This window comes from Phasianus colchicus, chromosome 1, assembly GCF_987193195.1.
Source record: "Phasianus colchicus chromosome 1, bPhaCol1.hap1.1, whole genome shotgun sequence".
NCBI lineage: Eukaryota > Metazoa > Chordata > Aves > Galliformes > Phasianidae > Phasianus > Phasianus colchicus.
This window is the reverse complement of record NC_143436.1, coordinates 117,083,023-117,109,169: the sequence shown is the minus strand read 5'-3', so window position 1 is coordinate 117,109,169 and position 26,147 is coordinate 117,083,023. Positions and strand designations below refer to the sequence as shown.

The window sequence follows — 26,147 nt, the reverse complement described above, 5'->3', positions numbered from 1 at the left end:
TAATGACAGGAGGGAATTCCCACCTCCTCCTTCACAGTATTATCAAAAATATGCACAAAGAAATATGCTTTTTTTGGCTTTTTGCTTTCAACTGTATTACTTCTGAAAGGTAGAGCTCAAAGACACACTCATGGTACAACTGAATGGAATCCGAGTATTAAAACCTACGTGTATTTCTTAGATATGACACATACATGATCAGCCTCTCTGATGGGAACACCCCCTCCCAAAGGCCTGAGGAAGAGGAGTTTGGTATGTGTCAGAAAATGACCAGACCTCAGCTTTGCTTCTGCTTCACAGTACCAAACTGTCCATAGGTTGGACAGAATTTCATCCCCCCCTCTGAAGCAGAACATGCTGCTCCCCCAGAACAGCTTGTGAGCTTCACGTGGCTTCTGCTCTGCCCAAAATACTAACACGGAGAAAAACCAAAGCCAGAAGAGCCTCTTGCCCTCTGCCAAGCAAACCTTGAGTGCTGCCCACAGCACAGAGATGGCAGTCAGAAGGGGATTTGGGAGCTGGCAGCGCAGTGGTGACATCACTGGAGAGAGGAGGCACTGGCTGGTCACTGAGAGAGCCTCAACAGAAACATCAGACCTTTTATAACATAATTGCGTGCTTTATTGATATACACAGTAAAGCAGTATATAGTACAATAGTAAGGCATATATTTGGTGAAATCTGATATGTTGTGAAAAATGCAGTAAAACAGAAGTTTATAAAAATAATTAGTAAATGTTACAGTGTTGGTGTTAAAACACAATATATTATGATATCCAAGTAATAAACCAGTACTGAGTAACAATGAAATAACATGCCATATGGTATTTATGTATTCAATTACACTGATTATGTTTTACAGTCTAATACTTTGTCGTTATAAGGAATATGAAACAATTCCCAAATTATGCTTCAAAAAGCAGTGATAAAGCTTTCAACTTTTTAAATATTTTTGACAGACTCACTCCAAAACTAAGACCTAGAAAGTAAAACAAACAAAACAAAACCCTGATGAAAACAACCGTGCAATCCATTTTCCTCCTTTTGTTTTCTGAAGAGAAGGTTTAAGGGGGGGGTATAAGGGGGAAAAACTAGAAGAAACCCATCTCTTTCCCAGATCTCAGACCAAACCTTCTGGTAAAGAAGACCACGAGAATTACATGGGGTTCCTACTCAGTAAAATGTTAAATAAAGCTCTTTATTACGAAAGCAGAGGTTTGGGGGGATTGTACTTACTCTTTGTGAATTATTAGCATTCTTACTTAAATGATGAGACCCGTTCACACAATGGACGAGTGGTGATGATGTAACATATCTGTACGTAATTGTCAGGAACACCACAAAACCAAAGTGAGGTAGAAATAGCATGACTAGCCATGTTCAATGTTAACTAGCATTCAAAATAAAATCTTTCCCAAGTTTAATTACACTTCATACAAGAAGAGGTAACAGATTTTTACTTTGCAATATAAAGTCAGACGGTGTGTTTCTATGTATCTAAGAGAAAATTAAAAGCTGGTTAAGATAATGAAGTGGTAAAGCTTTTGCTGACAGCACCTCATACCCAAACCTACCTCTCAAGAGCTGCAGTTATGCTGGCTAATCTGTTTTTCTATCAGTTCCTCTCTTTCTCACTTTATTGTTAATTGTGCGGTATTACTTGTAGAGAGAAACGGGGAAGGAGAAAGCATCAGGGCCTTTGTTTTGAAGATAAATATCTTGGGGAGCAGTGTGGCTACCTTCACCTGATCACCATACACATACAAGAACAGCAGTAATTCTTCTACAGCCTTCCTCAAAGGTTGCTTGCTGCATTACAGCTCCTTGGGATCAGCTGCTCTAGCAGGCTGAGACAGACATTGCGGAAAGGTCTGGTTTTATTTTCCAGAGGGTTAAGTAGCTCTACGTTCGTTAACAGTGTTGGAAGCCATACAAGCAAAGGTGCTCTGTGAGTAACCCACTTGTGCTTCATGTCAGAAGCTGATCCCACGTGGGGTCAGGAGGGAACTTCTCCCTTTCTTCTCTCGTGTGCAGCGAGGTGATGCTAACAGTGGCAGCGGGCAGGGAAAGCCGTACGCAGCTTCTGCCAAAGCTCTGGACGCTGGCTGCAGCCAGCAGAGTACCGGACAGTAAGGTCCAAAGGTTTCATCCGGTAAGGCAATTCTACGTTCCTTCACTAAGGACATTCAGGGATTTAGTCAGCAGAAGAAATGCTGGCGTATTGGACATCATTCAATTCTTTCCTTCTGTCTTCTGCTTTTTTTTTTTTTTTTCTTTTCATTAATTTTTTGCAGGCTCTGTCATGTCATGTGCTCTTTCATTTAATTATTGCCAACTAGTGTGATTCATGTAATTATTAATTTTATTGGAAAGAAGTGAAATAACTATCTTCACTGGAAGTCCAGGAGGTTTTTTTTAAAGCCAGCCCTACTCAGACAAAACCAATGAGAAATGTTAAGTTGGCCGTTTTGGTGTCGCTGCAGGAAATGCTTTTTTCTTTCTCTTCTCTTTGACAGGCCAGGAAAAGAACACAGAACATGAATCTCTCTCTGATGCAGCTGCAGAGCTGAAATGATACTGAACAAATGCACTGCCTCAGTATTTTTTTTTTTGTATTTTTTTAAAGGGGGTTTCTATAAACAATTATTTTTATAAAGCACACTTTAGTTTACAATCTTTCTTTATAACTGTTATAAATTTTTTTTTTAAACAACCCGAAATGCGTTCCATATAAAGAAATGGCAAGTTATTCAGCTATCAAGATTTTACATGTAGTTTTCTTATAATTTTTGTACAATTGCATAGACGTGTAAAACCTGCCATTGTTAACAAAACAGAAACAGACTTAGGAAACTACTGAAATCTACAGTATAGTACCACTACCCTTCACAAAAATATAGATTTGTTTTCTTGTAAACTCTTACAGTCTAATCCTCTTTGTAGTATGAATATTATAAAAACCATGCGGGACGCCTGAAGTTGTAAAACACATCTTGCTATTCTAACACCTTGTCGTCAGTCATCACCGTCACTAAGGTTTCCATCGCTCTTCCCAAGTCATCTGCCATGTGGAAAAGGCTCCCTACATTGTGGCCTGGAAAAGAAAGGCAAAGAAGGGGATGTTAAATGAGAAAGGAACATCTCACGGAAAAGGCCAAGTACAAGATGTGTCACTCTCCAGGAACGGCTCACCGGCATCCCCAGCGCGGTACGCTACAGAGTGCTGTTTCCAAAAGTCTCCTGTATGAGCATATGTCATCATTAGCAAAAGCTGCCAATTTCCTGAAACACTTAACAGCAGCTCTGGCTGGAACAGCTAGTGTAAGCTACATTGACAATAAGCCAGCGTGTCTGCATTCCAACAAAAATCCCCAGTAGTGAGGAAACCGAATCATAACAAATGTTCACCAAAAGCCGTTGTTACATCCAACAATATCACCGAAAACCTTCCAACTGGTGGTGCAAGTGTTTGAGCGTTCAATGTTCTATCAAGGAGAAAAATAGAAAAGAGATCAGCAGTAATTAACTACTTCATTAAAGGCAAGAAGTCCCAGCAGGATGGCTGCACTGATAGCTGGAACAAAGTAAATGGCTGCAGTTTACTCAATCTCTTCAGTAATAGTTTCTGTAATGTCCTCTGCCTTTCAGACAGCAGTCCAGCAGAACTAAGATGCCCAGTTATCAAGTAACTACACACAGGCCTCTTGCACAGAAGTGACAAATAAATGCAGACTACAGTTCTGAAGACAAAATCTGTAACTTCTCACACTCATTTCACCAAGGGAAAGTTAAAGGTCACAACGCTGATCAGCAGTAATAAATTGCTTCAACAAAATTAGAGACTAAACGGACGTGAAGGTAGGGCGATTAAACTGCCAACTGTTGTCACGTTAGGCACTTGGCACATCCTGTTGGTCTCTGGCCACTGTTCAGGAAATGTTGGGTCTCCTCTAAGCCCTGTGGCAGTTCTGCAGCCTTCTACCACTGTCTGAAACACCCCTGAAACATCTCCAATGACAAAGATCATGGTTTAAGCAACTGAACCCAGCTGGAGCCTCCTTCCTGAAAGTGTACGACTGAAGAGGGAATATGGCAGAGATCTAGATACCCTAAAGGATAAGCATCCTATTCAAGATTCCTTGCAAGGCCATGGAGGAACAAGCAGACAAGTCTTAAAAGCAGCAGAAGGAAATTATATTCTACACAGTACATAATTACATTATTGAACTCATCACCGCAGGCTGATGTAGAGGCCAAACATATAAATGAGTTAAAAAAGGAGTCAGAGAATAACGATGTAAGAAAGATTTATTTAGATGCAAAGAAGTGCATGTGACCTCCAACTCTTGAAGGCCCCAAGCAGCAGAGTGCCAGCAAATAAAAGTATTTAACAGGGGAAGCATTACTCAATAAAACTCCACGTTGCTATGGCCTGAAGGGTTTGATTTACTCCCTGAGTGTACTTGCAGTAGAGTATTTCCTTGGGAGAGAACTGAAGGTACAATGCTGTCTGCCCATGGCTCTGCTTCCCAGGAATGCTTTGTGCTAACCTGCATGCTGGGCCCTCACCACAGTCCACAAAGAAGGAGCACCTGAATGAAGTCAGGACATGACTGGAACATCCACGATGCACCTTTCACACAACTCACTACCTGTGCCCTGCAGAAGCCTGACTAAGCCAGGCTTAAGCCAGTTAATACTGTCCACCTACAGGGCTGTTGTCCCTCCTGACATAGCTGTCTTTAACAATAAGAGCAACCCTTTCCTGTGGGACAAATCATGCTCACCAACACAAGCTGGAAGAAAAGACCATTCTCTTCCAAATGTTCAAACATTGTGATAATCATGCACTGCCAGCATTTCTACAGCGCACAGAAGCTTGGGGTGACATTACTTAATATTCACTAGCATATACAGAATGGATAAAAGATGACCTAAGAAATGTCCAGGGATGTTTCTTTCTTCTGGAGAACTACTACCACTTTTTCCCTTCACATGCTAATTTTGAAGTGGTTCTTTTGAATGTAGCATTCCTTACACAAAATTGTCCCACATCTAAGCAATAAACGCTCACCAAGCTTTCCACTTCAGAGTGAGCTGTGCAGCACATGGCACAGTGCCCAATGTCGAGCAATACTTGGCTCTAATGCAATGGTATCTCCTTTCTTGCACTAATGTACAGAAAAAAGAGATGCATCACACAGTAATTTCATATAAAAAACATTAATGTACAGTCCTCCTCCTCCTCCTAATCCTATGCAAGAAGTTGTCATTCGCTCATAAACACATCAAGAAACAGCATATGAAAAATTCCTGCCAAATTTTGGTCAAAACATAGCTTAGATTAAGGGATAATATTTCTTGCACCAGGCAGGCTGTAATTAAATGCTAGCACGAACTTGAAGAAGCAACTGTAGTAACGGCCCTCAATCTTCATTTACCCTCCCTATGACAGTGCAATCCCACTGGCTGAGATCAATCCAGGAAAAAGAAAATTTGACAAAGTCATAGGGAAGCAATAATTTTGGATTGGAGATCCTCTGGTAAACTGAAACAGAACTGTCACTGGCCTGCTCTACTTATATGAAGCTCTGATATGCTTAGGTAGCAAATGGTACCAGAATAACCCTGGTATAAACTGACTATTCTGCAGCATCCCTACAAACACACTGACTCTGGAAGCTCCTGTCAAGCAACCTCTAGCTTTAAATAACATTCTTCCTTGCCTGCAGCACACTACAAACATGGGCCAGGAAGGTGCTAGGGGCTGTAATCAGGTAATCTGCAGAGGGAGCAGACATATTACTTGAGGGATCACTCATTCAGGTTCATAGTGATGACTGATTCTAGAATCAATACCAAACTTTTCTGGGACTCGAAGGCCACTCATTTTGATTTCATTCTCATTTCGAGAAAGAGTTATCACCCAAACTGCAACCAAACTGCAAAAGCCCATCTTCAGAAAAATTCAGTATTAGTTAATACTATTTTGTTCTGTCAGACATGGAGCAGTAAAGGTAAAAAAAGCAAGCTGATTTTATAGGAAAAGTCTAGGTCTAGAATGAGTAACTTAAATCAAAAGAAAATATAAGCAAGTCTTTCAGAAGTTTGCCACAGCAGCTACAAATTGCTGAATTGTTCAGGCAACTGAAACACAGCCCAAGATGGATGCAGAGATCCCTAGCTATACTTTCAATGCATAAAAATTATGGGCATGTATGCTAGTGCTTTTTTCTTTTCTCTGTTAATTGCTGCCATATTTTTGAGATAACCACGCTTCGAATCTGTTCTCCCTCCACAAAAGCTGTGCAGCGTTACGCTGGGGTGATTAACCAGATATGAGTCCCTCTCCATGTTCTGCCTGTACCATGGGTCATAACTTCCTCTGCAGAAAAGTGGAACAATCGTGCATCTCCTCCTGAGCCATCTGAGTTCACAGTTCAGAGCACGACCATAAAACACTGCTGACTGCACTTTATGTTAACAGCTGGACTGTAAAGTCCATCAGCCTTGGCACTGCAGTCCCAGGACAGCATGGGAAGGGAGGATGAGCCAGAAAAGCATACAGTTTGGCCGTGCCCCAGCCAACTCTTAACTGGACATCACTGCCCTGCCAGCAGCTTGGATGTACATGAAAACAGCAGAGCTCTGGGTGATGGTGGCCCAGGAACTGCTGCCTGTGCCCCTGCCAGCCCCATGCCCCAGGCTGCCCTGAGGTGGAGGAAGAAGGAGGTGAGGGGGGCTTCCAACTGGCTCTGAGCTCACTGCCCCCTCGTGACATTGTTTATTCTGCAGCAGCTAGAATTAAGCCCTCCACTACTCTGTTACATCAGGTGCTTCTGTATTTATTCACTGACGTCTACAGTGCTTCAAGTCTGCTCTTTTAAAAGACCTGTCATTGCTTTGCATTTTGCTGTCTGGGGGAGTTTACTGCTGAACTATGTTAGCGTTAATGATGCTACGAGCCCCGGAGCAGCTTTGCAACACAAAATAGAAGATGAAAGTCCTTCTTTCTTACCTTAGGCTCCCTTGTAACAGCACCAGAAGCAGACTGGGAAAGCAGTCTAATTTAGATTCATGATTCCTCACCTGCTTGCACAGAAGAGTGAAGTGTTTCACAGGTTTTCTGCAAATTCTCTGTGGATAGCTATCATGTCTGTGGGTACACAGCTCAGGCCGGAACCTGGCTGCCCTTGCTCTGGGGCACCTTAGCTTCTGAGCTCCTTTCCTGTGGCAGACGTGACCTGAGCAACCTTCTGAATGATGCAGCAAAAATTTATCAGGGTTAAGTGCTGGGGGTGGAGGGTGGAATCACTTACACAAGGGAGTAAAAGATAGGACAAGATTGCAAACAGTTGAAAACAACACACAATCATAGAATGGCTTGAGGTGGAAGTTACTTTAAAGATCACCCAGTGCCAATCCCTGCTGTGGGTAGGGCTGCCCCCCACCAGCTCAGGCTGCCCAGGGCTCCATCCAACCTGGCCTTGAGTGCCTCCAGAGGTGGGGCACTCTCTAGTCCACTGCCTCACCATCATATGAGTAAGAATTTCTGCCTAACATCTCACCTAAATCTCCCCTCTTTCAGTTTAAAGCCATTCCCCCTTGTCCTATCACTGTATGTCCAGGGAAAAAGTCTATCCCCTCCTTCAAGTACTGGAAGGCTGTAATGAGGTCTCCTTGGAGCCTTCTCTTCTCCAAGATGAACAAGCCCAACTTCCTCAGCCTGTCTTCACTGAAGAAGTGCTCCAGTCCTCTGATCATCTTTGTGGCCCTAACATACACAATAATTTCCCACTACTGTATATGTAATGAATATACCTTCCATAATGCCTATTATCTACCCAAGAGCTCAAATTAACTGTTTCTATATAGCTCTTTTTTTTTTTTTTTTGAATACTTGCTTCCTTGCCTGCTGTGAGACTGAAACATAAGACATAGACATTTTTAATTAAGAAGCAAATGAGAATAATACTCTCCCTAAAGCACTTAGAAAAATATATATCATAGCTTTACACTCATTATTATTAATATTTTTAATATACTTTCACCAAAGGCATTAATTCCATTCTTTTTTTTTTTTTTTTTTTTTTTTTTTACATTAAAGCTGAAGAGGTTTTATCCATGCTTTAGGCACTAAAAGATTGAAAGATGTTATTTAAGAAAAATACTACTGCAGTCTTTCAACTGCAGCAGCATCACTCAAAGTGGGCAAGGAGAGTATTAGCTGATACTTGTAAAATGGAGGGAATACTAATACAAGAGTGTTCGCTTTGAAAGCGGGAGATCCTTATTCCTGCAGACAGTAGCTCCATCATTTCTGGTCACAAACAGAATGATGTGTTCCATATCTGCTGAATTTGCTTTAGAGGCGATACTGGAATTAAGGCCCTTGGGTGAGGGCACAGTAATTGAATATCAATCTCCTAGAACAGCTTGTCACAGAAATAAACGTGGAGTACTCAGCCTCCAATGAGTGGACAGAACGTAAATTAAGAAAGCCCAGAGCAGCACGGTCTCTTTTCAGCAGCACAGACTTCTAACCCTTTCCCTACAAAAGAAAAATCCTTTCTACTGGTGGCTTGAATTTTGATGCCCTTATTCATATTGAGTTAATGTCAGGAAATCCATGGGATTACACATGAAGACAATGTGCGAAATGGGATCAAAACCTGGCTGAGCGGGTTTAAAATTGCATGATCTGACAATGCACAAATGGATTCATGCATAAACTAAAAGCTGTTCTGTAACTTACCTCATATACTCCACGAGCACGCAGAGAACTGTGCTTTATATTCAGCTCTGCAAGTTACTAAAGCACTCTCTGGAATCATCAGTGAGCACAAACACAACTGGAGGGCAGTATGCAATTCACTGAAGAAGTCAGTGCTTTTAGGGTTATGCTGACAGAATGCGAGCAGGTAAAAACATGGCCATTTTTCTACCTTCATATTGTTAATGGTATCAAATGTCCTCAGCAGCAAAACCTTCTCCTTTTTCTGCATTATACGCATACATATGAATGAGGATAATGGAAATCAACAACCTGTTTTGCTGAACTGGAGAACAATTCTCAGACCATACGCGAAGGGCTGGATATGAAATCAATTTCACACCATTTCTGAGCTGGTGCAGATGATGACATGCCAAGCACCCTTTTTCATTCATTTGAAAGGACCTGACCTTTGAGGGCAGACATAATCTTCACCGAGGATCTCACTCCTCCAAATACCCATGCAAGTCGCTACAGCAAATGCAGAGAACCGCTGTATTTCAAGGCATCACATCACAACAAATCCTGGCTTACCCAGTGTAGCGTGTGGGTGACTGGGGGCTCACAAGAGCTCAGCCAAACACCCAGTGTAGTGCATTTTCATGAGCTCGCCCTGCTGCATAGGAAAGGACATTTCGCAGCTACCTGCAACTGCACTCAGGCAGCCCCTGAATATTTTATCTTCAATAATGATTTTCCCTGAGAATTCATCTTTCAAAACATTGTCTCTGGTTGGAGAGTAAAGAGCAGCTTCACAGAGGAAAAAATAAAGACTTTCTGGAAAGACTTTAAAAGGGGCTATGACAACACACCACAACACATTTTCCTCCATTAACGACATACAAATGCATCAAACCAACCACGTCCAAAGTGCCCACTGAAAACCACTGTCCATTCACTGAAAGCAACACTGTGGATCTGGTGAATGTTAGTAGCATTCTTCACAGTGCAACAGTATATCAGTAAATTAAAACACCTGAATCTCTTGTACCTCTCAACTCTCACCGTGTTGAAGAAAAAGAATAGAGTATCTAATTACTGCGGTTCATGGTTGGTATACTGGCACACAGATGTAAATAAAACTGCAAGTATGTAAACAGAACAGTAAGGGACATGGGTCTCTTTGTTTTGTTTACACGCAGGAAAAGCAGAACGTAAGTTAATTACAGCAGCATTTTTTGCTGCCCACATTTGTCACACAAAGGTTTACTTTCAATGTATTGCTCTCTCCTCCCTGTCCCTGAATTCTGTCTTCGGGAGGAAAAGGCACACTCCTGGGGTAACGCTGTTTCTGTGGAAAGTTGAGAGGTACGTGCTGTTAGAGCACATGTGGGAAATGCACTCAGCAAAACCAAACAAAACTAAAACCACAAGAAGACAATCCCCACCCTTTAACAAACCCAAGCAAACCGTGCTGCTGTCACACGCATGCTGGGCACAGAAAGCAAGATGTGACAAACAGAAGCCATGGCAGTGAGCTTGCATCTCACTAACCTCTCTCACTGGCTTTCCAGGGGCATTTCTTCCTTTAGGACCAGAGAGAGGAAGTGGAAGAAATATCAGAAAAGGAAAAAAACAAACAACACACACATGAATATATTCTTCATACCGTAAAAGACACTTCAGTTTCCATTTAGGAACTTAATATAAAATAACTATTTGTGCTTTAAACAAAGACTGAAAGTACATTGAAATCCACTGACAATTCTGAGCTGATTTATTCAAGAACAGTTCTGTAATCTGCTGTTTGGTTTTAACTTAGCAAAAACACTTGAGAAAACCACTAAAACCAACACACAGCCCTTTCAGCTGAGGATAAGGATGAAAGAGAAAATCTGATTCATATTCTGGGCATGCACATTTTGTCAATTTGTGTACTTCTTCTAATTAGCACTGGTGGCAAAACCATGTTTATCCAACTTCAAAACTGTTTCATCTAAACTTATTTTATTACTGCCTACACATGTATGTACGTAGGCAATGTACCCATGTATCCACTCAGATATACACATAGGTGTACTCACATACATTTTACACCTAAAGCCATTAGACAGAGTATTACTATTCTCACATTCAGGATAAACGTACTACAGAAGGTATTTCCAACAAGTCAACCCGCATGCATTTAACAATGAGAGAGCAAAGGCACAAAGAAGGAGAAAAATGAAGTAAAAGGGAAAAAAAGGAAAGTTTTTCAACACTTTTAAGTTGCAACAACAAAACCGAGCAGTCAGTAATGACTTCAGCTGAAAAGATGTCCCTTACAAACCTTCCTAGAAGCCACTTTGATCCAACAGATTCTTCTCAAACACTTGTTGTGGTGTATTTTGCTTTAAAAAAAAGAAAGCTGGGTGCAAATCAACACTTCCCCCTGTACCCATTCTATGTCCAGTGACAATAAACACTTGCCATCTCCAGAAGCTGTATTCCATTGCTACTGATACATTCCTGAAGCTCTGGTACTGCCAGACCGTGAGTCTTAGGAAGAAGAGTCTCTAAGGCAGATACTGTTTAAGAAAGAGAATGATCTTTGCCCCAGAGCTGCTGTAAATAATGTAATTGTGAATGTTATGAGACAACAGAGGGAGAGAAAGCTATGTGAGAGAGAAGACACTGGTCAGCATAACAGAGACCTAATTGCTGTCAAGTTTTGGAAGGTATCATGACCTGCAGTAGAAAGGCAGGGAAAGAATACGATAAATAAGTTTGCAAGTGTTTTACAAGGAGCAGAAAAAGGGTCAGCAACCTCATGCATCTATGCACTTTTAGATCAAAGCACAAAGCACAAAGCACCCAGTGAATTGCTTCTCTTCCACAGAATGCAGGAGAGGGACAGGCTGTAGAGAAGAGAGATCTGCAAACAGTACTTTTTTCTTAAAATAGAAGTGGACTGAAGTGTTGTGACATTTATTAATGTATTCTTAGTTTACATCAGGACTGAGTACTCAATGTCAGAAAGGATCTAACCCTCCACATCACTGCTGCAGAACTCTGCAGAGCAGCTCAGCTGCTACAAACACTACAGCACTCAGCCCCAAGAGAGCCATAAAGAATCTCAGTCACCTGGGCCAAGCAGTCTGCTATGTAGGACCAGAGCACGGAGAGAGGGAATACACTACAGAAGGAGCCAAGCTAGCTCAACTGGAAGAGTATTTCCAGAATTCCCTACAGTGTAATTACTCCGGCATATTCTTCTGATTTAGTACATTGTGGAAAGAAAAGTCTGAGTCATGAGGCGTTTAGCTGCCAGAATAAAAAAAAATCTGTTATTTGCAGTGATCAAAGCTGCTAGTCCCACTTACAACAATATCCCATTCATGCCAGAGCAACAGAGGCTGGCTGATGCAAGACTGAGAGAAAACAACGTGTCTGGTATACTTCTATGTGAATGAGATAAAAGTAAAGCATAACTTATGCTATTCTTAGTGCCATTTATTTAATGTCATGGGATCTTGTAATGTCACTGCACAAGAAAATGTCTGTATTAGGCAGTACTGTGTTAAATAATTACGGTGAGGGCTGACCCCTCTCTAGAGGCGTCCATGTAATGCCACAGCCTCGTAGCTCTTTGAAGCCACCATGGTCTCATTTCTAACCACGTCATTGCTCCCACTTCCACAAGCACTGCACTGACATCATGAGGAACTCATACTGAGTTCAGTAACTCAAGAACCATCCTGAAATTCACTTCTGAGTTTCACTCACAAATACCGTTTGCCACAAAACCATAACTACAAAATAGTCTGCTCCACTGTGAGATCCACCTGCAATGATGCAAACTCTTTGTCCTCAGTGTTGAAGGAGAAACGAATTTGGCTTTAAAAATACTACCCTGCCAATCTTACTTTCTAATTACAAAAGAATTCCCAGAAGATTCAGGCGCCTGGGCACAAACACAGTGTGAAAATGTTTTCCTCTGCGGCCCACTATCTAGCAGGGTCAAATAAAACACTGAGGTGGTATTTAATAGTATATTTCCACTAAATGTCAGACTTCTGACTTTGACATCTGTTATGAGTTAGCACAGCAGCTGTCTAGAGCAGCTGCAGCAGTTGTGAATTTGCTGGGAGCAGCAAAGTAAAGCAGGAATGGATGGGAAACCTCACAGGCTTCAAGTAAAGAAAAACTACTTAGGGACAGCAATCATCAGGCATTCAGCAACATTTTTCTCCACAAAAATCAAATGGCTTTCAGCACCTACAAAGCTTTCAGCTGTGCAAAGAGCATGGAGGTCCTGCGCTACTTAGGAAACGCTAAGAACTGCCAAGAGGTTAAACTGAAGAAACCGAACACCTACAAAAGGTACAAAGGAATACAAGTTACTTCATCTGAAATCTGCTGATGAAGATTTCATAATTTGCTTAATGCATGCTTTTCTAAAATACATTCAAAACAAATGCCATGAAACCTTGATGTCTCTTTCAGAGCACCCATATATATGGCAAAGGTTTGGTAAATACCATAATCAAACCAAATCTGTCTCCAGGTGAATGAAAATTAACCAATACCATATCATTTATTGCTTTGTTTCAGAAAGCCAAAAGAAAAGCTTCATGAAGCAATATCCTGTTTAATGTATTGACAGCAACTTCCCAGGCTTTTAATATAACCCCAGGTTTCCTCCACTTATTCCAATTTCAGGTTATTTGGAAGAATGTTTTTTCGTTCCTGGATTTCTTTTTTTTATTCTCTTCTCTTTCAGACTAAGAAGATTTTGCTGTGTGCATTATGTCCTTTGTAGCTCTTCTAAAATTGCATGATCTATTAATACCATAGCAGAATGCTCTTTTTACAACATTAGTATAGGAAAAAAACCAAAGTTATTTCAAATCTTAGTCAACCTTGCACATTTAATCTATCATCCTGCTATTCTGAACTCTTAGAGATGGTATGCACTACGAGCGATTGCATTTAATGAATTCAAGTTTTAAATAATATTTCATGAGCTACTGCATCAGAAAGCACTCTGAAATCCAAACTAAGATGACTGTGTTTCTTGCATCAGATAATTTTTTCAGTCTACTTAAAAAAATAAAAGAATTAACGTAAGAGAATTTAATCTTGATAGATTTGTGCCTGTTGCTTGTTTAAGTTTATTGTTTTGTTTCCTGAATATCTACAAATGGCTCAAGATTTTATGCTGCCTGTCGTGTAAAGAAATAAAATAGCACTTCCACCACTTCTGAATCCTTATCTTATGCTGCCTTCTCAGGCTGCTCTGACACTATAGATACAGTGATACAGAGATACAGGTTTGCACGTCTCAACAGCAAAATGGCCCTCAACTCAGTGTTTTGCTGAAACTAATCAGCTCTGCTTCCTTTTCCCCCATCTCCAGTCTTGTAAATTACAAGTGGGAACCCAGAATCCTGTTGAAGCTGCCTGCACATGGATGGCACCATCTTATAATTACATTCTAATCCTGGCTGTGGCAAAGTATCTGTTGATGTAAGCTTTGTTTATGCAGTATCATGACATTCAACTGAAAATATCAGTTAATCATTAAAATGAAGTAGAAGAAAACTCCATTACTGAAGTATGCGTGAAGTCTCAGCAAAATTGACAATTTCAGTAGCCTTATATATCAGTGATTGGAAAGCCATTTACATTGGTTGTGGGAGAAACTACTTTTTTCCATGGATGACTTTACCTTCCCTACTCTTCAATCAAAAAGCAACTACACAAACCTAACATTAGTGCAAATGCACCCAAAAATAAAGAACAAAGTAAGATGATGAAATGCATCCCTGATCTCTTTAGCCCAAACTGTAAAATAACAGTCACAAGAAGTGAACAACTTTTTCTCCCACGTGAACTAATCTTACTGGGTAGCCAAAGAGAGGGGAAGAGACAGGCTCTGATAAAGCCCAAAATTGGTTTGGTCAGATCCAAGAGAAATGTCCTGTAGGAACTCTGATTTTGTCAGACTCTCTCTGTTAGAGAATAATTTTGTCCTTTACTGCTGCTAGTCAGGCAGAAAAACAGGAACAAACGGCAGCTGTGTTTTAGAAAATTTGATATGAGTGATATATTATTTCAGGGACAGGAGAGCTTATAGAGTCTACAAAGGCCAAGTATTGTGGAGCAGCCTTTCTGCTGTACAAGCAAAGGATAGAAAAATAAGGATATCACATTTATAAGCAGTGGGAAAACAGCTCTGAATCAGCACTATCTGTGAAAATAAATTGTTATCTAAACATACTAATTCTGATTTGTTCTCATCTGTCTCAGTTGGAGACTGTCCCAGCAAATACTTTGCCACTTTTTCTTCGTCCTTTCTTCACAAAGAATATATTTCTTGCAATCTCTTTTAATACACTTTTAATATAGTTATTGAAAAGAGAAATAAAATCAGGAAATATATTCTTTCTTCACATTTAAATCACCACATCCAGTAACAACAGAATGGAGATTTGAAGTTACAGCTTACCTTTCTGAACTAAAATATTAACTATTGTTAAAAATTTCAATTGTTTTTCACTAGTATGAGTATTCTTTTATTTTTACCCATGAACTTTTACTTTCCATTTCTCACTAATAAAATAAAAACCTTTATTTTCTATTCCTAGTTAGCCAGGAATGGTATCTAAGAGAGCTCCTGCAGGCAGTCTATGTCCCTATCGAAACCCAGTCAACCAAATATCAATAGATATTGAGACATCCCTCTACGAAGAGGATTACTGGAGGTCTGAGCCTTCTTAACTGCTACAGGTACATCCTGCACATCCCCTCTCCTGTATTTCAGCTGGACTCAGAAAAGATCTCTCCTTGGTGAAAAAACAACTTCCAAAAAATGCAAATGTCTACCTTGAGCAAACAACAGGAATGAGTAGAATAGAGGCACTGAAAGAAATGCTGTGGCTGTACACAGCCTACGCTGCACAAACAAGCCACCCACTTGTTTTTCCTCTGTCACTCTGAACTTACGTGCTACAAGATCAAGAATTTTGATTTAGAGTTTAATATTATTTAGAAGCATGTTCATCTTGGAAAAAGGCAGGAAGAAAAACGTGGTAGGATGTACTGACATAAATCGGAAAGGGGGACAGCCTGAAGGAGAGAAGCTGTGAGAAAAGGAACACAGCCAAAGGGAAGAAGAATAAAAAGCTAAGGAAACAAGAGTTGGAGAGGATGCTGTTTCATCCACTTATCTAGCTGTGGACGTACCTTAAGGTAAAGGAGGGGCAGGTTGCTTCTCCACTCTAAACGGGACAGGTTTATCTACAGCAATTGGTAAAATATAAAAAAGTAACAGCAAAAAAACGGAAACCAAAACCCAAACACCTGAAAACATGAAGGAAGAGAACGCAGTTTTAACTTTTGCTCTGCCCAGAACATCCACAACTTGTTTACAAGATAGTGATGCCCTCCTCCACTGGCACATGCTCCCGGGCAGCAGGACTTACCTCTGGAACTGGGGAAGGAGTTGTTAAGCTGCTCCATCACTTCCTCCAAACCTGTGCTTGTGTCCTGGGGAGGGCTGAGCAGGTCGTCCTCGCCTGGAAAGCAGATCCAGACCACTGCATTGAAGCTACTATGAAATCATTTGCTAACATCCCACTATTGCACATGTCCTTCATGAAGCTACGCTCAGTGACTCAGCCACATTCTCTGCTTACTACATAATGAAAATTGCCAATTTGGATTTTATTTACTATTTTCGCTTTTTTTTTTCTTTCAAGTTTAAGGATCTAAGGAAAATTAAATGGATTTAACACAATTAACCCTGATTTAAATTTGTAATAAGAAATTTAAGAAATAACCTGCTCTGGTAAAAGAAGTGGGGCAAAATGTCTGCTAGGAACATTTAGTTCTATAGATGAGGCTCCTCGTTTCAGCTTCTCTTATTCTATTAATGGTAAAAGAAACTACTGTTGTGAGTGCTGCTATTGAGCAGCTTTCTAACAGTGCTGGATGCACATTAGTGCTGCTTTGCCTAGCTGCTTAAGTCAGTAGAAACCAAGATTCTCATCTGCATCACTATTAATATTTCTGACAGTTTAATTGCATCAGATTGGCGCTCCAAGAACATTCAATTGTACTTTAAAAGGGTTTAGCAGCAGTTTAATAAAGCGAAACACATCTCTCCCACCGAATAATTTCTATAACCTGATCATAGGGCAGTAGCTTAATGGGAAATTCAATATATTTTATTTTAACTGGAGTTATTTTGGTTGTGGTTTCCAATAATCACAATCAATCTGTTTATTTTACTGTAAAACCCTTGCCTCTCATAGGAATAAAACACCTAAAAAGAGAATATATCTAAACGATACTTTTGTGAGATCCTCTTTTACTAGATTTCTTTTATCACTACCAAAATACAAAAACAATTTTGCCCTTTGTAATAATCACAGAGAGGTACATCCTTACCTTGAAAATGACTTAAGGGTCCTTTTTTCTATTATGCCTTGCCCTACTCAACTTCAGTAATAAATAATCTAATTTGCTGTTAGCCTTAACATTCTTTAAATACTATCAGCGTTCCACACTAAAAGAGATGCTGCTAAAGGAGCACTTCACAGCTGTACATATTCCTGATGACTTGGATTAGTGTTGGCCTCGCCTTCAGGCCAGGAGTTTCAAAATACTTAATGGTGAAGAATTACTGGTAACAAAGTGAGGTAAAGCATCTGCAAGAAGCACATAATTCATATGAACAGCTATTCCATTAATGGTTTGAAAAACAGCTGCTGAGACTGCTGCAGTCTGTTCAGCTTTTTCTACTGGTGTTGAGTTCACAAGCCAGTAACACTCAACTCACATCATGTGCTATTTCTGCATCAGATGCTACATCAACAGAGGTGCCTTAGCAACATGAAGGTCCTTCCAGTCTCTGCTGGATGCTAAGGTGGAAACTCAGAGCAAGATCTTACCGCATCTACCTAAGCCTTGTGAGCATGTGTGTAGAAAACAATTGAAGATTGTAAGAAGAGGGCAGTAGCTCTGCTGTCATGGCCAAGAACTGCCTTAGGCAAACTGGCAACAGTTATGGAATTTCAAATATCCTGGTAAGTGCTGTTATAAATTGAACCGTATTTACCCTCAAGACTGCTACAACTTTACTTAAAATGCACTGGTTTGTTTCTTCCCATTTGGATGATTTTTCTGAGCACTTCCTTGTAAATAACACAAGACACCAGCCGAGAAATCTTCAGATGTTCATTACCTCTCCACCCAAACTGGTCTTCCCTATTTGTGTTTCTGTAAAGGGTGTGGAGAGCTGGGTGGATCACAAATTTTGGCACCTGAATAAACTGAAGTTCAGCAACAACCTCTTGGTTCAGAGCTTCATGGCTCAGAGAGTCTCTGTTACCACTACATTACTGGAGGGGAAAGCCAAAGATTAGGGCCTTCCCATTTAAGATTTTCAACTTGCTTAACTGTCTGTTTATCAAGAGATTTGCAAATTAGGCTCTGAGTGGGTTGCTGCTTTCATGAAAAGGTTGGACAACACCACTGGCAGAAAGCTTTTCACATTAATCCCTCCTTGAGAAAGCAGAGAGACATAGAACAGAGAGATGGGTTTCCTGTTAGAAACAAAAATATGTAAAAGCTACCACTGTATTATGTCATTGTCTTTAGAGACCTATAGATCCTTGGCATTTTCTTGAAAATTATGACTCCCTCTTTATTGGGAGCAAGCTTCTCATGTGAAAGCATTATTTATAACACCATTTTGGTTCCATTCACAATTTCAGAATACTTTAAGTTATGCTTTGAATAAACTCTCCAACAACTAGCAAACGATGCTTTCTGGTGTGAAAGGTGACAGCAACAGCTGTGATTAGTAATTCTTTTTATAAACACTGTTCCTTACTGCTGACCCTGTTGCATTGCTGAGTCTCAGCATGATCGTACTGATAACAATTCAACACCTCTCTATTCTTCCACATATTGTCTCAATCAAACAAAGAAAAAAACCCATTTCACGTCTAAACATCTGTTTCAAATAAAAAAAAGCTTCAGCAGCTAATATGATTATATGCATATTAATTAATTTCAGTCTCACATATTAAATGGGAATTATTTTAGATCAAGTCAAATGAAAGGAAGTACATGATTGTACTTCTAGCCTACTAAAGGAAAAAATATGAAACTATAAGACTTTTTAATTAGCATACTTAGTGTCATGAAATTCATGACAATTCTTCAGAAAGCCACTGAAAATTACTCTGCAGCAAAATATTTATTCACTAGTAACATAATTACAGAAGGAATGAAATGAAATTCCCATTATCTGTCATAGTACTCTTGTCCCCAGTCTTTAACTTAAGCATTCCTACGATTTATTTCACTTTCTTTTTTGGTGGTAGAGCCTACAGAATGCGTCTTGTTTGATGCCAGTACAAGTTGACATTTCCACCCACACTCAGCAAGGAAGACAGAACTCCTTCACAGGTTGCATCTCTCATAACTATGGCACTTCAGACCAACCAAAACATTTCTTTCCATTCCACTTCTCACTGTGACAGTCTCTTTCTCTAACCATAGTAAAGAGAAAAGCTTCCATTTAAGACTTCCACTTCCCCCCAAAGCCTCTCTTGGATGTACACTTAATACATTTGTATTTATGAAGTTGAATGTTACTTTCTGATTTCAAATATCATTTTGCTGAAGTAATTTAAATACTCTTACTTAAAGATGCTGCAATGGATGACTGCATTTCACTAACAGAAAATCCTTCCCACTGGCTAATAAATACTAATTATAAAACAGACAGGAAATCAGGAAAATGCTACAGAACAGTGGATAACAATTCCAATCTCTATTCGTGGCATCTTATTACTTAACCTTATTCTACATCTCATGTGACATTTACTTAGAAGAGACACTACACAAGCTGCTGGAGAGTGACAGCTCTATCCTACTGCTCAAGCAATGACATATTAAAAATACCATCACCTCAGTTAACATGGGGATGATTAATCATACATTTAATCTCTTTGTCCTAATTAATACTGTGTACATTTCAATCAGCCGTGTTATGCTTAACAGCTGAATGTCAATCTGAATAAAACACTTAACTAGTTTCTTTGTGATGTTTGTTTTCAGAATTCAAGCCCTGACTGAGCTGTGCATTTAAAGTCAAAATATCTACGCTACTGTGTGCATCATCATCAAATTCAAAAGCCTGAGCCACAATGAAAATGTAAAGAGCCAGGTGACATTGAAGACTATTGCAAATGTCTACTTCATTTCACTTGAACTAACAAGGCAGCAAAACAGCTTCTGCCTTTAAAGATTTTTTTTTCCTGGAAAATTGGACTGTAACTATTTTTTATGACAATCTGAACTTTGTTATCTTACCCATGGTTTCTGAAGTCTGGCTGCCAACTACACGAAGAAGCATTGGCTGACTGCTGTCTGACCTCTGCAAAGAGGTAGAAGGAGATGACAGTGTTGTACCATTCACCTTGGCATCTGCCTGTGGCTGAAAATTGAGGGAAAAAAGAAGAAATTGTTATTAACAGTTTGATACAGTTGCACAAGTCTTTGTATCTCTGTATTTTTTATTCATACCATGAATACACACAATTTTCTGCTTGTTTTTAAGTATATACACACAACCAATGGATTTAAATTCTGAATAAAAGAGAGGACTAGATAGGAACACTGGAACATGATTTTTTCTTGCCTCCTGAAGTCTATTTTGAGCAATTTAACTTTTTTTGCTGACTAGTCTCTATAGATACGATTTTGTGGTATGCTATCATTATGGGCAACGGCTCACACCCTGTTTGGAAAATCACTCCACAGAGATCTCAGAAAAGGCCTGAGGACTCGCCTGCTCCAGCAGCTGCCTCAGCCTGTGCAGCTGCGACTCCAGCTGTTTGTTGTGATCCTCCAGAATCTGCATCCTGGCCTCCAGGCGGCCCTTGTGCTGGCGAAGCAGTTTGGCTTCTGCAATAAGTTCAGCATCGCGGGGACTTTGTGGAGAAACTGGCATCATCTCTGGTGGGGACGGCAGTGGAGATAATCCTTTGTGATCATGCTGTTGCTTCAAACGGTCATACTCTGCTTGCAAGTTTCTGTTGAAAAGTGACAGAGAAGTAAAGCTTTACCAAGCAGAATGGCATTGTTCGTGCTGACCTCTGCCACAGGCAGTTAGAATGGTCCTCCTCTCCTGTGATGTGACACCTGCAGCAACCAGAGAGACAGAGGCTCAGCTCCAGCACCTGCCTTAGATTCTGCTGATTCTGTAATCCATGTAGGATTACACCTCGTAGATTTGTGCACAGCAAATAGACTGTGGAACTGTGATACAAGTATTGCCTAAAGGCTCTCTGTGTCATGAGAGTTCAAAATTAATTCCTTTCCAGGGCACATAAAGCAGAAAGCTGGCTGGGCTCCAGTCCTGCTCAGTACAACATGTCCTGAGTTCAGTCCTCAGCTTTCTACATATTATGGTTGCTAGTAGAAATCGGATTGCCTCTGCACTACCAAGCACAAATACACTAGTGTAGTAATTAGTGCTGAAAGAGCAATCAAAGCACTTAACAAACACTAATCAAAGCTTATACCACCTGGCCAACCTATCCATTTCACAGAGGAGAAAATTAAGAAAAAAAGGACACTAAAAAATTCAGAGCAAACCACAGAATTCAAGAGTTCATTTGCAACTCTGCTCTCATTAATTAGGCCACATAATTCTCCTTCCTTTATATGTGCAATTGCATTTATAGTTTAACTTTAAAATTAAACTGCGCTGTGTTTCGCTAATTCAAGGAGCTTTTATTTCCACCTTAGTTTGGACTATCTACAGTGCAGCAGTCTACGGTGACATTATGACACTACTAAGCTTGTTTTTCTATTGCATAAAACTCCAGTTTCACTCCAGTAAAACTTTCCATAGATTATTATGATCTATAACAACATATATGCCTTATTGGGGTTAACAATCCAACAATGGAAAAACAGTACCTGGTAGTAGAAAAGTACGAGAGGCCTAATAACGTGCTCTGGGATTTTGTTGTTCTGATGTTTCTCTACTGCTTCCCAGAGGGGGGAAATGGCTCTGTAGATGGTAGGCTGCTAACTGCTTACTCATCAGAAGCAGTGACCCAGATTTCATTTTTTCCCAACTTGCTCTTACTTGAGGTTGTGAGATAAGACACTTTTTCCAGTTTTGCCTGCAAACCACAATGCACTCTGACATTTCGGTCTGAAGTCTAACTAGCACTTCAGAAACCCCCCAATGAGATTATTAAGCTCTGAAACATTCCTGAAGGTACATTTCTGTGACCAAAACAAGAACCAGAGCAGCGTCGGTTGGACAATGAAACAATGCTGAGGATAAAGACAGACTGCTGACTGCTCCTCAAATATTGCACTTTTGTCCTGGGGAAAATGTATGGTGGATGCATCCTAACTTGGGACAGTGACAACCCCCAGAACACCATCCCTCAGGGATGTCCCACTCGCATGGCCTCTCTTCTGCAAAAGAAGCCAAAAAAAGAAAAAAAAAAAAAGAAAAAAGAAAAAGAAAGAAAAGGCATTGATCCACTGATCCTTCCTATCTTCAGGTTGTCCCGTAACTCAGAATCTCTTTCCTTCTCTAAAGCCCACACAAAGAGTGGACAAGAGACTACGGAGAGAACTCAATAGCTGCTGTTAGACATAATCTATATTATTTTTTGTTATTCTGTGAATAGCTATAAAAATTTGATTTCATGAAAGGGGTTGACAAGTTCTCCTAAAAAAATCCTAAATAACTGCCAAATGAGAAAAGCCTGTGGATGGCAAATTATGAAGATGCTAAAAAAGTTAGTTATTTGCTTCCAAATGAGACAGGTTTTTTTTAAAAAAAGATTTTTTCTTTAAGTAGTTTCCAAGTCCACAAAAATATGTAAAAGAAAGAAAGAAGGGCTGCAATGAGTGTTGCATTTCATGACACTGTTTACTGATACTGCTAGCTGAATTAACTGGTGAATAATTAATAAAAATAATAAAAGAAAGAGGAATGAGAAAGACAACGGTACTGCAGAGTCCTACTGCACAGAGAAGTTTACATACTATTGATCATTAAGCTTGTTTTTCACAAAGTCTGTAGACTGTGGCTATTAATGTCCTGTGAGGAGTTTCACAGATGCATAAGGCAGCAATTTTCTACAAACAGCAGACTTAGAAAGTCTCAAAGTGCCGTAAAGCAAAAGATGTACTACCACCCTAAGGGAAACCAAACAAATGCAGTTGGTCATACCTAAAACATAATCACTGCTACAGAGAATCTACGATTATGCCTTCAAGTATCAAGACAGAGAAGTCCCTCCAGTAACTGTGGGACTGAAAAACAACATCAAGGAGTAATTCAGATAAAAATGTTTTCACGTTTGATATAGAATAGTCTATAACTTTCTGAAATGCTACAGGAAAAAAAAAATGTTGTAAAGGATACTACTGCACATTATCCAAACAGAGGTGTCTGAATTTATCAGTTGCATGAGATCTAACATACAGGGAATTGTATTTACATAGAGGAAAAAAGCTCCAATGTCAGAAGGAAAGAAATCATTTGAAAGTTGCTCCAAGAACCTCCTTAGGGAGAGAACAATCTGTTTTTATTCCCACCTCTGGAATAGTTTTAAGCTATGTGGTAAAACAGAAATGCTGCTGCAAGCCAGGCATCCAAGGAAGTGTCCACAGCTCTCAGAAGACAACATCTGTGTCCTGAGGAAAGGTGTTGTCTTACATTTTCAGCATAAAAGAGAAAGGAGAAATGAAAACTTGATCTTCTGTAAATGAATGTGACTGAGCAATGACTGGCAATACTCAGAAATCCAGCCTCACTGGATGACTTTCACAACTGGATGTCACAAACAAACAAAGCTAATGCATCTTCTGATCACTGGGAAAATATATTATACTTCAGTAAGAGAAAGAGACAAAGAAAAAAAATAGATTTCATTAACAACGCTTGCACCTCTTTCAAGCATTCATGAAGAAAAATAACAGGGAAAGTATGCAGTGTAACCTTGATTTATGCAATTGGAAAGAAATGGGTAGTAAAGAGCTCATGAGTTATTAATCACATCTATCAATGGCAGGATTAATTGCCTGGTGAGAGAAATCCTAGTAGACCCCATTTGCTGAGTATTCCTCTCAGAAGCAATTGAAAATTTGTGAATTCGGGTTATTCTTCATCTGCCAACAGAAAATTAGTGGTTTGAAGAAATGGACAAAGCAGGTGAATGAACTGCCTGCCTCTATTCCTCATTAGAGTGCCACTGCTTACTTATGATGCTTCACATTCCAACGATCTAGTTCCACTTTTTCAGTGCCAAAATAAATATCAAAAGGAGCCACAGCATACTTAGAAATACATCACTTTCTGGCTACTGGCAACTATACAGAAATAACTTTGTCAAGGAGGCCAGTCAGGTTTGGAGGAACACTACAGTTGCTTTAAAATGGCAGCTTTGAGATTTGGCATGTCATTGCTTCTCCAGTTGCCTCACAGCCCATTGTGCTTCCAGTGCAAGTCAGAAAAGCAAAGGAAAGGCAAATAGCTCAGCCTGGAGACGTTCTTGCTAGAGTGCATCTAAGAGCTGGGAAACTAACGAGAGAACAGTAAGGAAGTCTCCCTTTTACAGAACTGTGTTGGAGGGATTGAGTCAATGAACCTATTAGGAAACGTTCATCTTTTAAATCACTAAAAGAAGTATTTTAATTATTTGCAAAAAGTTTTGAGATTGTCTTGTAGCAAAATCATGGAGTCCTTATTATGCTAGTATGGTACATTCACATAATCTATGTCATATACTGCCAGAGATGGACACATAAAATCCCATCTTGCTTGTTATGAAAATATATTCACTCTTAAATTTCAGAATGTTCTTTTGGGCATTTTTATAAGTATTTGTGGTTTTGTTTTATATAGCAATATCATCTTCAACAGCAAGATTACTTTATGTCTACTGGATACACCAAGATCTTATCACAATATGCAGTGTGATGTAAAACTAAGCATAAGACTGAAGGCCTAATGCTCAAATAAAACAGTTTCACCAATTGAAACTATACTCCAAAATGTTCAGATTTTAGCAAAGATAAATTATTTAACAGTCAAGTTTTAGGTATAAATTATTTACAGCAGTCATATTGCAACTACAAAAGCACCAAGATCTCAAAATTCTACTAGATAAATAATTAATATCTAACAAGAGGTCCTTGGAATTGAAAAAAATAAACCACCACAAAATAAAATAAAAGCATTCAGAAGTGTATCACAGCTAGGTTAGTTTATAATTTGGATAATACATTTCAGAAGAATTCAAAATAGGCAGCAGAACTTTTAAAACTGTCCAAAACCAAACTTCAAATTTTCAATTTCAAAGAGCCTTCGTCAAATCAAGATGGAAATGTCTGGAGACCAGAAATTGCAACTGAAAACCAAATGGAAGTCAGAATTTTATAAAAAGCTCAAACAAGATGAGGAAAAATAAAAACAAGAAGCAAAACAGAGAAGGGCTTTTTTAAAAGTAGGAAAGTATGGAGAGCGGAAGAAAAAGCAGAATGACAATGAAGTGTTTTGAATATCTTAGTGTTGCTTCTTGTTGGTACTTAATGCAACTTTCCCAATAGCTGCTGAGAAGTGAACGCATATGCTGACTGTAACTGTAGAATAATAAAAGACACAGCAGGGAGAGCTAAATCCTCACTGTCAAAATCTATTAGAAGTGTATGCAACAAAATTTCTGTCAATATAGGGATGAAAAGATGACTGTTTATGTAGCACTGCTTGCCTTCTAGCCATGTACCTTCCCAGGAACAAGCATCACATTTAGCTCAGAACCAGGAAAGGCACTCCAGTGACAAGACCTGAGATATTCACAACGAAAATGAAACAGTCCAGTCACCTTAAGGCTGGATGGAGGACTAGGAAATCACAACATGATCTGCAACACATTCAGCCCTGTTTCCAGCAACATTTTCACCAAGTCTTCATGCAATGGTAATAAACAATGTTTACCTGGGGATTATTGTTAGAAGTAACACGAAGAACACATTTTAATGCACCAGAAGCTGGGTGATAGAAGGAATATGATCACAGTTTGTTGACTACCTTTCTAAGAGCCAAAAAATTTTGAACAGACTCATAGGAGACAGACTGGAAAAGACAGATCTAAAGGGACCAAACCATTTTTTAAAGATAGGTAAGCATATGAATGACTCCTGAGTGATCCTATCTGGATGGTTTATTTTTTGTGAAAGAATCAGTTTCTTACATAAAATCAGTCACCTTGGTGTGACAATCTATCAGGACAAAAAGCAACAACCTCTTCTCTTTTAAGCTTCTGCCTCGTTATTTTAAGTACAAGTTATTTATAGAAGTTTGCAAAGATGTCTGCAGAGACAAAAGTCATGATTTTGT

General features: G+C 39.6%; 1 protein-coding gene across 14 annotated transcripts in view; it reads right to left on the bottom strand.

Moving 5' to 3' along the window:
* Nucleotides 1–592: 592 nt before the first annotated feature.
* Nucleotides 593–26,147, bottom strand: part of DMD (dystrophin) — a 1,153,352-nt gene continuing 1,127,797 nt past the window's right edge. For 7 of the 14 annotated variants that reach the window (XM_090124030.1, XM_090124005.1, XM_090124046.1 and 4 more), the window contains 6 exons: nucleotides 20,562–20,805; nucleotides 20,084–20,207; nucleotides 16,180–16,272; nucleotides 15,941–16,057; nucleotides 10,268–10,299; nucleotides 2,990–3,094 (listed from right to left, as the gene is read on the bottom strand). In XM_090124030.1, coding sequence (XP_089980156.1) covers nucleotides 15,942–16,057; nucleotides 16,180–16,272; nucleotides 20,084–20,207; nucleotides 20,562–20,805 — 577 coding nt within the window. In that variant the 3' untranslated portion in view covers nucleotides 2,990–3,094; nucleotides 10,268–10,299; nucleotide 15,941. Of the gene's footprint in view, nucleotides 3,095–10,267; nucleotides 10,300–15,940; nucleotides 16,058–16,179; nucleotides 16,273–20,083; nucleotides 20,208–20,561; nucleotides 20,806–26,147 lie in introns of all 14 variants that reach the window. The other 7 variants (XM_090124095.1, XM_031599265.2, XM_031599262.2 and 4 more) reach the window with 3 other exon arrangements.